General features: G+C 41.1%; 1 protein-coding gene across 10 annotated transcripts in view; it reads left to right on the top strand.

Moving 5' to 3' along the window:
* The window catches only part of KLHL32 (kelch like family member 32), a 232,461-nt gene that overhangs the window by 113,034 nt on the left and 104,147 nt on the right, over window positions 1-15,280 (top strand). For all 10 annotated transcript variants that reach the window (XR_010933800.1, XM_067702536.1, XM_067702533.1 and 7 more), the window contains one exon: window positions 12,163-12,261. Coding sequence is in view for 9 of the 10 variants with exons in the window: in XM_067702536.1 (XP_067558637.1) it covers window positions 12,163-12,261 (99 nt within the window). In the remaining variant the exon portion in view is untranslated. The remainder of the gene's footprint in view (window positions 1-12,162; window positions 12,262-15,280) is intronic.

Here is a 15,280-nt window from a genome sequence, read left to right as displayed (position 1 = left end):
AATAAGGTTGGAGGACTGACATTACCTGACCTCAAGAGTTATTATAAAGCTACAGTAATCAAGACAGTGTGGTATTGTCTGGAAAGAATAGACAAATAGATCAATGGAACAGAATAGAGAGCCCAGAAATAGACCTACATAGATATAGTCAACTGATTTTTGACAAAAGAGCAAAGGCAATGCAATGGAGCAAAAATAGTCTTTTCAACAAATGGTGCTGGAACAGCCGAACATCCACATGCAAAAAAAAAATGAGTCTAAACATAGACCTTACACCCTAAACAAAAATTAACTCAAAATGGGATCACAGACCTAAATGTAAAATGCAAAACTATAAAGCTTTTAGAAGATAACATGAGAACACTTAGATGACTTTGGGTATGGTGATGAGTTTTTAGATACAACACCAGAGGGATGACTCATGAAAAAAATAATTGATAAGGTGAATTTCATTCATATTAAAAACTGCTCTGCAAAAGTCAATATCGAGAGAATGGGAATCAAGCCACAGATTGGGAGAAAATATTCACAAAAGACACAGCTTACAAAACTGAGCATATTCTGACCATATAATCTAGCAATCATACTCCTTGGTATTTACCCAAAGGGGTTGAAAACTTAACATTCACACAAAGTAGGCAAATGGATAAACTGTGATAAACAATGGAATAGGATTCAGCACTAAAAAGATGATCTATCAAGCCATGAAAAGACATGGAGGAACCTTAAATGCATATCACTAAGTGAAAGAAGCCAACCTGAAAAGGATACATACTTTGGGATTCCAACTATGTGACATCTTGGAGAAAGCAAAACTATGGAGACAGTAAAAAAGATCAGTGGTTGTTAGGGGCTTGGGAGAGGAAGGGATGAATAGGCGGAGCACAGAGGATTTTCAGGGCAGTGCGAATACTCGGTATGCTACTATAATGGTGGGTACATGTTGTTATACATTCATCCAAACCCAACACCAGGATTAAACCCTAATGTAAACTGTGGCCTTCAGGTGATAATAATGTGTTAATATAGGTTCACCGATTGTAACAAGTGTACCACTCTGGAGGGAAACGTTAATAATGGGGGAGGTTATGCATGTGTAGGGGAAGGAGGTATGTGGGACTCTATACCTTCTGCTCCATTTGTTGTGGACCTAAGAGTGCTCTAAGAAATCAAGTTTATTAATGAAAAATTTAAATTTAAATTTAAAAAATGCAAGTAAAAATTTTATCTTAAACCATTCTTAGCTCACAGGCCACACAAGAATATGTGAAAGGAAACTTTGATCTGCTACTTAGTGTTTGCCAACTAGACTCATATATTTTTGTCTACTTGATATCTCTATTTGGATGACTAATGGCCATCCAATAAGCCACAAACTTAACATATCCCCGAAATGGAACTCTTGATCTTCCCTCCAAACCTGTTTCTTCCTTTGTTTTACTCTTGTCAGTTGATGGCACCACAGTCTACCCGGTTGGCGAAAACCTAGACTCTAAGTGCCATAAGATGAGGAAACTTGTCTTCTTTATGGTCATATCCGTAGTGCCTAGAAAGGTGCCTAGAGCACTGTAGCACTCAGAAAAGATTTGCTGTTTGAAAGGGTGAATTTCTCTGCCTTCAGCTTCTTCATTTTCCATGTGGGGTTAATATTTACCTTGCAGGAATGAGGAGTGGGGGAAGAGTATAAGAAGGAGAGATAACATGTATGACATTACCTCACATGGTACCTGGTACATAGTAGGCAATGTGTGAACACTAGAAATAGGGTCATTATTTGCAAAGTAGGTTTATTTTTTCATGGAATTAACAACAACAATAATAACAATAGCAGCTACAATTTTTTACCCTGTGAAACACGCCAGGCATTATTCTAAAAATTTTACCAGGATTATCTCATTTTATCCTTATGAAGACTTTAAGAAAATAGATAGTAGTCATCTCTCATTTTTTTATACGATGATGCTAAAAACATACGTGTCAGTGACTTGCCCACATTCCTACAGTGGCCCCTAGAGCCATACTTTTACCTCTACTCCTTGTAAAGCAAATGCAAGGAATTCTCCAAATGAACTTGGAATTGGATATTAATGATGTATTTTTTCATGTAAAAAATTATTCTACAGCTTCCTTCAATGAAATGAGGCATCCCTAGCCAAGTGCTCCTACAGTATCCTGTGTCCACGCTATCTCAGCATGGATTACACCACAGCATAATGATTCCTTTTGGCTCTTTGCTTCTGCCTCTACTCAAGCACCCAGCAGTGACACAGTAGTAGCCAACTACAAATGAACATTGGCACCAGCCCTATTCATTCTTCTGGAGGCCATCCATCTTTGGATATCAGTATTTTATTTTAATTTTTATTTATTTATTTTTGGCTGTGTTGGGTCTTCATTGCTGCGAGGGCTTTCTTTAGTTGCGGTGAGCAGGGGCTACTCTTCATTGCGGTGCGCAGGCTTCTCATTGTTGTGGCTTCTCTTGTTGTAGAGTATGGGCTCTAGGCGCGTGGACTTCAGTAGTTGTAGCTCACGGGCTCAGTGGTTGTGGCTTGCGGGCTCTAGAGCGCAGGCTTAGTAGTTGTGGCACACGGACTTAGTTGCTCTGCGGCATGTGGGATCTTCCTAGACCAGGGCTCGAACCTGTGTCCCCTGCATTGGCAGGCGGATTCTTAACCACTGCGCCACCAGGGAAGCCCTGGATATCAGTATTTTAAAGTAATGTTTATTTCTTCTTTGGCCATGCTAGCGTTGTAAGAAACTAGCTCTGTGTGGAGACACCCAGATTCATTAGTAAAGCTTAATGCGATGAAACCTCCCATGTTCATCACACTTGAAAGAGCACTGGTGATAAAAGTGAGTCTTAATAATTAATTTGACTTTTCTTATAACCTGTAATGACCTTCATGTTTCATCATATTTAATTGCTGGGATTGCTTTTTTCTAGTTAGAAACTATCAAAAACTTGTTCTGCCTTTTCAAATAATTAGGCCAAATTTTTAAAGTAATGTTAAGTATATATAATTCATCTTTACACTTTGTTAAATATTTTGTTAATTTAAACACTGAAGAAAACTATGCTGGAAATGACTGTCTGACAGAACTATTGATCTTAGAGCTTTGATGTGCCAGAATTATGCTAATGCAGAAGGGGCTAAAAGAAAATGGGGCTTGCTCATATGAGGGGACCAAGTTTTTTCATACGAAGAATTATTTCACAGTTTCAGTGGAATAGGGCATCTCCAGCCAAGTGTTCCTAGAGCAACTTGTGCCCACCCCTATCTTAGTATGAATTATACCACAGCTTAATAATTCCATCTGATTCCTTCTCTCTCTACTTGAGACCTGGCTCAAGTATTTAATCCATCACCCTTCCACATGCCCCAAAATAGGAAAGGAAGAATGAATAGCAACATCTACAGACCTTCAGGTTGCATTAATGGTAATAAATAAAATTTTTGCAGGACAGCACGTAATGCAAATATAATTACATTCCTAGTAGTGTAATACTAGTGTCCTTATCTATTTAAGGTTTCTTCTTGGCATCTTAGGGCCTGTGCTTCTGCTACCTGCCTGTAACCTTAGAAATTTCAAATGACCCGAATGAGGATGTGTAAACTTGTGAAGGAAGATAATAGAATCTCCAAGTGATTTCCACACCTTTCTTTTTTTTGCTAGTATGTTTTTATTATGGTTTTACCTTTGTGTTTTTTAAAATTTTTTTTAGTTTTTTATTTTTTGCGGAATGTGGGCCTCTCACTGTTGTGGCCTCTCCCGTAGCGGAGCACAGGCTCCGGACGCGCAGGCTCAGCGGCCATGGCTCACGGGCCCAGCCGCTCCGCGGCATGTGGGATCCTCCCAGACCGGGGCACGAACCTGTGTCCCCTGCATCGGCAGGCGGACTCTCAGCCACTGCGCCACCAGGGAAGCCCTACCTTTGTGGTTTTTAACATTTTTTCAAAATATTCTGAAAGTCAAGTCTAGTTTTCTCTTTTTTCATATTCTAATAGAGGGAAAAGTTGATTGCTTTTTCATAAATTGAAAATAAATTAGTATTTTTAAATGTTTGACTTGAGATCTTTTAGAAATTTGTACAAATGTACTATGTTTGGAAGAAAACCGCCTGATAAAATTTTTAACTTAAGGAATCAATAGTCAAATCACGAATTTATTATATACAACATCTAACCAAAAGGTGACCTTTTTTGGGACATATGACTACAACTGTTAGTTGAAATGTCTATTGTGTCCTCTTATTTAACTCTTTCAGCTGGGTAATCCTTGATGAGGATTAGCATGTGACCAGGCTCCCCCATGGAGACTTTTGACATCTTCTAACATTTTCTCCAGGACCTGTATTTTTCAATCCTGTAAATTTCTTTACTAAGTAATTCCTGAGGTATTCTTCTAGAATGTTCAACAGCAATGAACATGAAATAGGATGGACCCTGCCATCAAAGTCTCATAGGTAAAACATAAGGTAAAACACTCTCACATAACTCATTCAGGGCAAAAACACTTAGTCACATGAAAAAGAAATAGATAACAGTTAACATTTGTTACAGATTTATATAAACATATACTGTGCTAAGAGCCATGGTGACGTATACTCTGATTGCCTGCACAATCCATTTCCTCTTTTTTCTTTATATAGAGCTCCAATTTAATTTGTGACAATAGTGCATCTAGCTTTTCTCTTTTTTTTGCTATTAACTTGTGTGCATCTAGCTTTAAAAACTCAATTTCCCAGGTTCTTTTACCGCTTTGAGTAGCCACATGACCTAGACCTGGCAGATGAAATGTCAGTGGAAGTCTGTGTGGTAGTGTTCATATGAAACCTGTTATTTTCTAATAAATAATGACAGACTCAGCTGGTATACTATTTCTGTTTCTTTGTCCTCTCTTTTCTTTCTGCTTTGAGTGCAGATGCAGAACCTGGAGGTGTGGCAGCCTTTTTGTGACCATGAAACTACAGGCTAAGATTGGCCAAGTAGGAAAGTGAAAGGAGCCTGGTTTGTTGGCACTCCAAGCTACCTAATTCATGTTTTGTGAGAAAAATAAGTTCCGAATTGTTTAAACCATTTTTCTTACACAGCCATACACAATTGTTATAATACATATGCATTTTCCTAGTCCTTAAAACAATTTTTTGAGATAGATATTATAATTTAATCATATCATTGAGGAAACTACTCAACTGATAATTGAGTAGTTTTCACAATATCATTCTGCCAGATAGTATAGGAGCCAGGATTTGAAGTCAGGTGGTGTGACCTAGAGCCCATGGGCTTAGTTCATCAGACATCTCTGGTGGTTTGGAGTCCCAGGAGGTTAATCCCAATTGCATATTGGGGTGAAAGAAAATCTTGCAACACTTTATATAAGGAAATGGACTTAGAGTTGAATTTTGAGGAATGGGTAGGATTTTGACATAAAGAGATTGAAGAAGTAGGAGAAGGGCGTTCAAGGTAGAGAAAAAGGTATTGCCTATATGTGGAGAACAATGGGCTGTTGGCTTTAGCAGAGGAAACATAAGGTGGCAGAATTGGAAATAAGTTTTATAAACTAGGTTGGGACCACATCATGAGAGTTTCTGAATACAAAGACAAAAAGTTTGAACTTCTAATATTCATAAATTGGGACCTGATTTATGGAGAACTACTGAATTCTGATCAGTGTCACTCGGATCAAGCATTTCAACAGAGATATTTATGAACATTTCCCCAAATGACAAATACATCTAGAAAGTAGAATTCATATACTTTATTATCCTTATTTGAATTATTATTATTTTTTCTTAAAAATAAAGTGTCTGTTATAAAGTTGCGGTATATGAGTAATTTAGAAAATCCTTTTACTTTAAACAGGCGCCACCTTGTGGTTTAAAAAATCCTTAGTGTAATGGCTTTGAAGCAAAAAACTAAACTGATGGCAATTTCTCATAGCTAGATTTTATGGTTCAAATTCGGTCTATAAGAAGTCTCTTGAAGAACTTTATACAAAAGGTTTTATGTGTCTTGAATAAAAGTTATTTATGCTGTTGTGGCTTCCGTGGTGGCACTGTGGTTAAGAATCCGCCTGCCAGTGCAGGGGACACGGGTTCAAGCCCTGGTACGGGAAGATCCCACATGCCGCAGAGCAGCTAAGCCTGTGCACCACAACTACTGAGCCTGTGCTCTAGAGCCCACGAGCCACAACTACTGAGCCTGCGAGCCACAACTACTGAAGCCCGTGCGCCTAGAGCTCGTGCTCCACAACAAGAGAAGCCACTGCAATGAGAAGCCCTTGCACTGCAATGAAGAATAGCCCCCGCCCACCGCAACCAGAGAAAAGCCCACGCGCAGCAACGAAGACGCAATGCAGCCAAAAAAATAATAAAATTAAAAAGCAAAGTTATTTATGCTGTTGTATTCAGTTTACTTGTTTTGATTTATCAGTTCAAAATTGTGATAATTTGCCATTTTTTCTATGTTACACAGAAAAAACATCCCAAAGAAACAAGTATAAAGAAGAATAAATGTGCTCATTTATTCTTATAAATAGCCTTAGGCCACAGCTAACTTGCACTTACATGAGAGCTTTCAAAAGTGCTTGTGTTCCGGTGTGCAGTTGTTTGTTTGGCTTTAACGTGTTTGATTCCTTCAGGCTACTCTATCCACAAACCCAGAAGTAAGTAATTTAAACATCTCCTAAAGCAAGAAATGAGGAAGATAACTTTGAAGAACTGAGATACAAAAATTTTTTCAAGATGCCAACTCACCTATTCATAAAGCAGGAAAAAAGGTCACACTGAGGCTTGCCATGGCTATTAAAGACAGGCCCTACTAGCGGCTACTCCAAGAAGCAAGGTAAAAGTGAGAGGGAAAATAAAGAGAAGAAAAGCAACAAGGAGGCAGAATTAAAAGGATGCACAGACGCTTGGTGATTTGGGAGAAGGAGCTGAATAAGGCAAGGCAGGAATGCCCTGGGGTCTGTATGCTGCCTTAGCGCAAGCCCGGTGAGGCCTGGGCACTGGCGGAGAGGGCCCATCTCATCGTAGGCTGTGCAGAATCTCACCTCACCTCCTACACTCCTCTTTCATGAGTGTCTGGCCTCGTGTCCTGCCTGAGGTTGTCGCTGGGACCAGGAGCCCCAGTCTCATTCCAGTTTGGAAGGCCTTCATTAGAGATTGTGCAGATTCAACCCTGCTTGGATCGGTGGCCAGACGATACCTTTGGACTGAGTTTTCAAGAGTGCCTCCTTGCGGCAGGGCAAGTGGACCCCTTCATGCCTGAATTCTGATGCAGCAACTCTCACTGGTGTCTTTGGAGACCACCATCTTCAACTACAGTTGTGGCTTTTACCTCTGTTACTTTGTCACCACACCCAGTGTCACCCTGACTACAGCCACGGACCAGTTCTTATCCTCAGTTGATCAAAATGAGTGCAGAGTCTGAGCATTTGGGGCAGGGGTCCGCTGTGGACCTTTCCTCGGTTCACCTGGCCTAGCATGCCACCAGCTGCAGGAAAAGCTTATGTAATGAGATTGTTACCTCCCCAGCTAGTACTGTCCAGCTCCCCTCTTTCAAGTTCAGCCCCCTGTATTCTGTTACCCGGAGGTCAGGTGTGAGTGGGTGGCAGTGAGAGCATACTGTATACAGATGGCCTGTGAACAAGAGGCGCCCGTGCCCCACCCGAAATTGTATCAGAACCTCTTTGTCCAATCTGAAGACACCCCCCTCTGTCTCCACCCAGGCAGGGGAGCATCGCTGAGGAGAGAGGCAATGCCCAGCCCAGTTAGGTGGCTTTAGTGGTTTTCGTCTTCCCCACTGCTTTCTGGACCACTTGGCTTTATGCATCCTGCATTTCCTGATCTCTTTTGTTATTCAGACATTTGTCTTGTCCACTGTTGATGGCTTGTCTGAGCTAAGCTCCTCCAGTCTGATGAGTGACTAGATGTGTCAACCTCCTCCTCCACCACTCTGTGCTCTGAACCGTCAGGGGATACCCTTCCCTCCTGTGGGTGGTCCTGGAAGGATCCTTCCTCCCGTCTCTTCTGCTGTGAGTGCCAGACTGGATGTGGATGGGTATGTGTTTCTGCAGCACTTAAACTTAGTGATCTTAGTTGTCATCCATAAACTGACGGGGAAAGCCATTCCTTCTACAAAAGGCCATTTCACCCAGTTCTTCTAGGCAGCAGATAGATTCACCATACTATACCTCGTGAGGAGATTGGACCTTTGTTATTCTGCCCAAACACAAATTCTCTGGAAAAATATATGAGGACAACCAGTCACCAAAGAGCAACAAAGCTGAATTTAAAAGACTAGTGTAAGTGGAACTTGGAAATGCTGGTTCTGTTTCTATAAGTGAGACCCAGCTTTTCTGGTAGGTTTTTTTTTTTCAAGCCACTCCCTTTATCTTTTAGAAAAACTTATGTTATAATGAGAGATGAAAAAAAAACTACAGAACGAAAAACAAGAAACAAAGACAAAAACAATCCCAGTATGTGTTTCTCTTGTGAGGTTTCTCCAGTTGGCCCGCTGGACGTGTTACACGTGCTATGGAATATTCATCTTGTCTCTCTGTGATATTTGTCTTTGTGCTAGGCATTACCGAGCCTTAGAGGTTATCATGAATGCCAGTTGTGTGAAATAAGCGCAACTGACAGGATTTAAAGGCTAAGACTAGCCTTTCTAATCCATCTATTCCCCATTCTGTGCCTTAGGCCATGCCTCTTCTGTAAGAACACACTGCATCCTTGCTCCTGTAAAGGGAGCTGCAATAATTTCCTGAATGTCAGTCAAAACCTCTCTCCGTGAGGAGTTGGAGAAATTCAGATTTCTCCCTCTGACTAGACAGGAAAGGAGCTATAAAGAATTTTCAGTATAAGATGAGTGTTGGTATTTTTGCCACACGTGCTTAGCTTTTTCGCTTCTTTAATAGTTCAGAAATAAAATGTATCGTCCTTTTCCCTCTCTCCTCTCATGTTAGGCTAATTAATAAAATTAATTCTGAATTTAAAAACATACCTAGAGGACTTCCCTGGCAGTCCAGTGGTTAAGACTCCGAGCTTCCAATGAAGGGGGTACAGGTTTGATCCCTGGTTGGGGAACTAAGATCCTGCATGCTGCGCGCGGTGAGACCATAAATAAAAATAAATAATTGTTTAAAATTCTAGATATAAATCAATTCATCAATAAATTATTATAAGGTAAATTCATCAATATTAAGTGAAAGCTTTTTCTTTGGCATTGTTCTAAGTGCTGGGTATACAAAATGGACCAAGTCCCTACTCTCCTGGATCTTATATTCTAATGAGTGGAGGAACAGAAAATCATCAAATAGACAAATAAATATGTACTATGTTGAGAGATGTTAAGTGCTGTGAAGAAGAATAAAGCAAAGTAAGGAGATTGGGAATGGGGTGGTGGACAGTGGGGTACTGTTTTACATAGGATGGTCAGAGAAGCCCTCTCAGATCAGGTGATATCTGGGCAGAGGTCTGAAGGACATGAGAGAGTGAGTCTCTCTCACGTCTTGACGAAGAGTGATCCAGGCAGAGAAAACAGCTAGTTGTAAACACTGAGGTGCTCAGCATATTCAAAGAACCTTATATGGTATAGTGAAGACTTCGGATTTTTTTTCTTTCCCAATGAGATAAAAAGTCAGAGAGTTCTGAATAACAGAATGACATAATTTCATTTGTGTTTTTAAAGCACCCGTTTGATTCATATTATTAAAAAACAGTGTGAGGAGACAAAGGGGAAAGCAGTTCAACTAGTTAGGAGGCTATTGCAGTAAATCTGGGAAGACAGTGATTTGGACTAGAGTGATAAGGATGGAAGTGCTAGTGAGTGTGATTGGATTCTGGAAATATTTTGAAGATAGAGCTAACGAGTGGCTGATGGGTCAGATGTGAGGTATGAGGAAAAGAAGAGGAATCAAGAATGACTCGGGTTTTAGGGTAAATAACTGAGAGTTGCTGTTTTCTGAAATGGTGAGATTGGGGTAGGAGCAGGTTGGGTGATTGGTGGAGAGGATGAAGAGATCAGTTTGGGGCACGTTGAGTTTGAGCTGCCCATTGGACATCCAAGTGGTGATACAGAATAGGCCATTGAATATCAGAGTCTAGAGTTCAAGGGTGAGTTTGGGGCTGGAGAAACAAATTTGAGTGTAATCAGTGTGTAGATAATTTTAAAGCCATGATATCATCCACGGAGTAAGTAGAGAGAGGAAAGAAGAGATCTGGGGACTGAGCTCTGGGCATCCCCAAAGCTTACAGGTTGGGAAGGAGATGGAAAGGGACTCATTATTGAAGTAGAAGAAACCGAGAGAGGGAGCGTCGTGCTAGAGGGAAGGGAAGAAATCACTCCAGAAGAGGAAAGTCAGTTTTGCTAACTGCTGTTGGCTTGAGTAAGGTTAAATATTGAGAAATGGCTATTGGTTTTAGGGGTCACTGGTGACCTCGATGAGAGCATTTTTAGAGGAACAGTAGAAACAAAACTCAACAGGAGTGGGTTTGAGACAGAGCAGTGCAGAGCAAACAGCAGCATTTTATATAGACAGCTTCCCTGAGGAACTTTGTTAGGAAGGGGAGCATGGACGGATCTGTGGGTTCAAGGGAGGGAAATTTTATTTCTTAAGAGCTGTAATGGCATATTTGTATGCTGATGGGAGTTATCATCCAGTAGAAGAGAACAGATGATGACGCAGGAACAAGAGGGGATGGTATCAGGCAGAGGGAGGTGGGATCTAGTGCACAAGGGGAGTGTTGAGGAGAGGAAAATGTGCTGGTACAGATATGAGTAGGTGGGTTGGTAGACTTGGTGGTGGGAGCCTTGGGAAGATCATGAGGTTGAAGTAAGGAAAGAGACGAGGGCTTCCCTGGTGGCGCAAGTGGCTGAGAGTCCGCCTGCCGATGCAGGGGACGCGGGTTCGTGCCCCGGTCCGGGAAGATCCCACGTGCCGCGGAGTGGCTGGGCCCGTGAGCCATGGCGGCTGAGCCTGCGCGTCCGGAGCCTGTGCTCCGTAACGGGAGAGGCCACAGCGGTGAGAGGCCCGCGTACCACAAAAAAGAAAAAAAAAAAAAAAAAAAAGGAAAGAGACAAGGAGGCGGAGGCTTGAGGAGAGAGGAGCATGGGAGAAGAAATAGAGGGTGAGAGCGAGCTGACCCCATCAGTGTTTTTCAGGCTTCCCTGCATCAGAAGCACTGGCTTCCCTGCATCAAAAACAGCAGTTGCTGGGCCTCACCTGAAAGTTTCTGATTCAGTTAGGTCTGGGGAGGTGCCCAGGAATTTTCAGTTTTCACGAGTTCCCAGGTGATGATGCTGATGCTGGTCCAGAGACTAGACCTTGGGCGTCACTGGGCTTGGGAAATGAGTTAGGATGGCTGGAGCAGCCCTAAAGGCCTCCGGTGTCTGGCAGTCTTGCATGTAAAGTGAATTTCGTCAACTTAGTTGTGTGTTTTTCTCTAGCCCTATTCACCAGCTCAAGAGCTGGCAGCAGTAGGCACAAAGTTGGACCTAACCAGAAAAAAAAGAAGAATTGGTATCACCAGTGTATTGGGGAAGTTTTGCTTCTCTGTGATGCCTTTATATTCTGAAAATGCTATTTCTACATATTTTATTTGAAACATAAAGGATTAGAGAATCTGAGATTGAGAAGGAAAAAAAATGAAACTTTGTGGTTGAAGTTTACTATTGTAGGACTTAGAAGTAAAATGGCTCTGGTCCTGTATTTCAAGGAGAACTGTAAGCCCCATTTCTCTAAAATACCTGTTAACCATACTGTTGCTGTGATTTACTGAAGAATAACATTCTGAAATATACTTTGAAAAACTAAAATTCAGTTCTTTTGTGTTTATAAGATTATATTCATCATTAACTGAATTTGAAGGCTATTATATTGTTCTTTGCAAACGTTCATATCCTCCTACAAAAATAAGTGGTTAAGTATGGAGTTTTATACACCAGATATGAGTATTGGGAATGAGAACTTAGCTGTTAGAATAAGGGCCACAGCTCATTAATCAGAATGGAAAAAAGAGAACTGGCTTCCATAATAAGGAACAGTATTAATTCAGGTATAGTATGTTAAGCAGCAATTTAAATACAGTGTATTTGCATAGTAAGCAAGTATTAATTTGTAAGTAACTGATAGCTTTCTTTTATTTAAAAAAAACAGATTTTGTTGGAGCCAGGCGTGATCCAGGATGTGTTAGCAGCTGGCAGTCACCTACAGCTGTTGGAGCTTCTCAATTTATGTTCCCACTATCTCATCCAGGTATGTGAGCTAGCATCCTGCTAGTATGTCCTGCACATTCCTTCTCCCTGCAAGTACCCCACCGACTGGAGCCCAGTGACAGGTAAAATGGAAGGGAGGGGAGTGGGAAATGTGGCCTGTGGTGGTAGAATTTCTCCAGGACACAGGCTGAGAGGCTCCTAAGAGGGCAGCTGCAGCTCTCATGTCCTACTTCCTGTCCCCGACCCTCCTTGCCCACCTCACTACCCCTGGGCCGCAGAGTAACTCAACAACCACACACAGGGTTCACTACTGGGGGCCTGGGAGATGACGCTGGGAAGGGTCTTGATTTGAAGCAATGCTCTCTGGTTGCAGAAATGCATGAGAAGTTGGTTAGTCATTTAGGATTTCAGTAACAGTAGCTAACATATCATGAAGTCATACATAATTAATTGCTGCATGAACTTCCTGGGCAATAAATGCTGGAGAAATGATGAGTGATCTGTGCATTCTTGCCCTGATTTGCTAGGGTTTCAGGAAAGACTCTGCGAGGGGGAGGGAGAGAAAACTCCCATCCACCGAGCACCGATGCTTCACGTTTGGTCCTCACAACAACGCTGCACATTTTTATAGGCAAAAAAAAATCAAAGATTTGAAATATACCCAGTTTTCCCAAAGTGACATAGCTGGTGAGTGATAGGCCTTTCTGATTCCAAAGACCTTTTTTTCCTTCTTGCATGAAAACCCTTTGTTTCAATAGGAAGATATGGGACATCTTAGGCAGATAGTACGGATGTGAATCTCTTTTATTTTTCAGAGTTAAGTACTAACCCCCTACATTGAGATCCTCCCATTTATTCCACTCGTATGACCTTTAACTTGCATATATTACAGCATTATAACAACAGTGAAAATAAACTTTAAAAAATAATAAATCCACATAATTTAATTCTGTTGTCCTTGTGCACATGACATGTTATTAGTAAGTAGAAAAATCCTATTTTTTTCTGCCTAATTACGTTATTTCCTTCCTAATAATTTCTCTAATTCTAAATATAGCCTTTAGTTCTGTTACTCATTAGGTCATTTCCAAAGCTCTTTCTCATATATCATCTTATTTCATCCCCCCAGCAACCTCAGGAAATAGGAGCCAGTGTCTCCTAGGGAGACAGTGTGAGGAATGTCAGCCATGTTCACCTAAGGAGCAGTTCAAATACAGCATATGAAAGTTTTATCATTATCTCAGCATACTTAATCTAACAGTAAATGTTTAACTATTTTATCTTATTTTCCTTTCTTTTCTCCTCAATATTGTTGGGTGATATGGGAGACCTGTTTTAATCCCTTTCTGCAAGTAACAAATGGGAATAACATAGAAAGGTTACAAGACTTCAAAGGTGTGTGTTTGACTTGTGAAATTGAAATTACTTTTATTTGACATTTCTACATCAAATATTGCAACTTGTGCTTTCAGCATCATCGCCTGTTTCACTTTTTCCATGGCAGGTAATAATTAATGATGTGTGTTGACAAAAGTTTAGTTATAGTGCTAATTATCATGATGCACATTAAAATACAGTATATATACAGTGTGTGTGTGTGTGTGTGTGTGTAAACTTAAACCTATAATTCTCTCTAAATGAGAATTCCAGATGAATGTTGGAAGTTAATGGGTATTTTTCCCTATCCCATCAGATGAACCTGTTGAGATACCAGGTGACTTGTGTGCACTTCGGAATTTAATTCTTGCAATTCATTATTTTGCTGAGGAAAATGTGGCTTGCAAACAGATGTATTTTGTGGACAGTTCATTTATTATTAGCCTGCCTGAGCAGTGGTTAGAATTTTCACTGTCTTTTCACCAATGTTTGCATTTCATTCTCTTATGTAACTTTCCTTTTCCTTTTTATCTGTGATGTTGCAAGATGGCCAACTTGTAGAAGGAAACTTGGACTATAAGGACTAAAGCCATGTGTATGCAGAAACCTTCATTATGTCACTCCTTTTCAAATATATACCCTGCCTCTCTTTTAGGATTATCAAATTACCAGAAGGGGTCAGTCTGCTTTCATATTTTGACATAGTCAAATAACTATACCTATTTATGATTTTTGGTATTATTGCTCAACTGATTTTTAATTTCCTATGGAATCATTTTATTGGGTATATAAAATATTTTCTGTTAAAATGAAAAATCTTCAGTGCTTAAAATGTACTTAGAAATTAAGACCCATCAACCAAGGCTAATATATTCTCCATTCTTGTTCTGTACTTTGCCCAATGAGGAGTTTGTGAAACCGTTTTCCTAAGATGTCTGGTATTGTTTTGTTGTTCTCAAATTACCATTATTTCAGAGATGTGGAGGGTAGAGCTCGGCTCTCAGTAGACCTCCTGCTGTCCTCCAGGGCACGTTAAGAAGCGTATGCCAGGAGAAGTGCTGGGTGGGCACTTCCTGAGCTCCTCACCACACCCCAAGCCTCCCTGAGCTTCCGCGGCCATCGGCTAGTGCATTGACCTGAAGCTTCTTCTGCACATGCCTAGATGCCGCTGCTCCCCTCCCCCCCAGCCAAGGGAAGGGGCACTTTGAGGCCACTGTGTGGGCTCCTTTCTCTTGCTTTTCCTCTGGCAGGCTGCTGAGGGCCGGGACCCCACACCACAGGAGCAGTGCCCCTCTTGTCAGTGAGGACAGCCATCAAATTAGCTTCCCAGGCTGTGAGGTCTTCCCCGTATTCATTTTTGGCTCCAGGCCCTCGAATCAGGCCTGTCATTGAGAACACACATGTTCTCCGTGCATGTTGCTGAGATTAACTGGTAGCCTGACAATGAAAGCAGCTAAATGGTTTGGGGTGGGGTGAGTACAAGGGGAATGGCTCCAGTAATAGCCCATCATCCCAAGATGAGGGATTTACAGACAACTGCTCAAGTTTGCATCCTTTCTCACTTGCTTTGCAATGAAATGCTGTAGGACTCTGTCCTGTGTAGCCTGTCGTGTTATATATCATTAATAACCATGACCTGTCAGACTTATCTGCTGAGATTCAGTCCCAAATAAAGTGTGAAT

This window comes from Pseudorca crassidens, chromosome 13 (genome assembly GCF_039906515.1).
Source record: "Pseudorca crassidens isolate mPseCra1 chromosome 13, mPseCra1.hap1, whole genome shotgun sequence".
In the NCBI taxonomy this organism is placed as follows: Eukaryota; Metazoa; Chordata; class Mammalia; order Artiodactyla; family Delphinidae; genus Pseudorca; species Pseudorca crassidens.
This window is presented reverse-complemented; position numbering and strand designations above follow the sequence as displayed.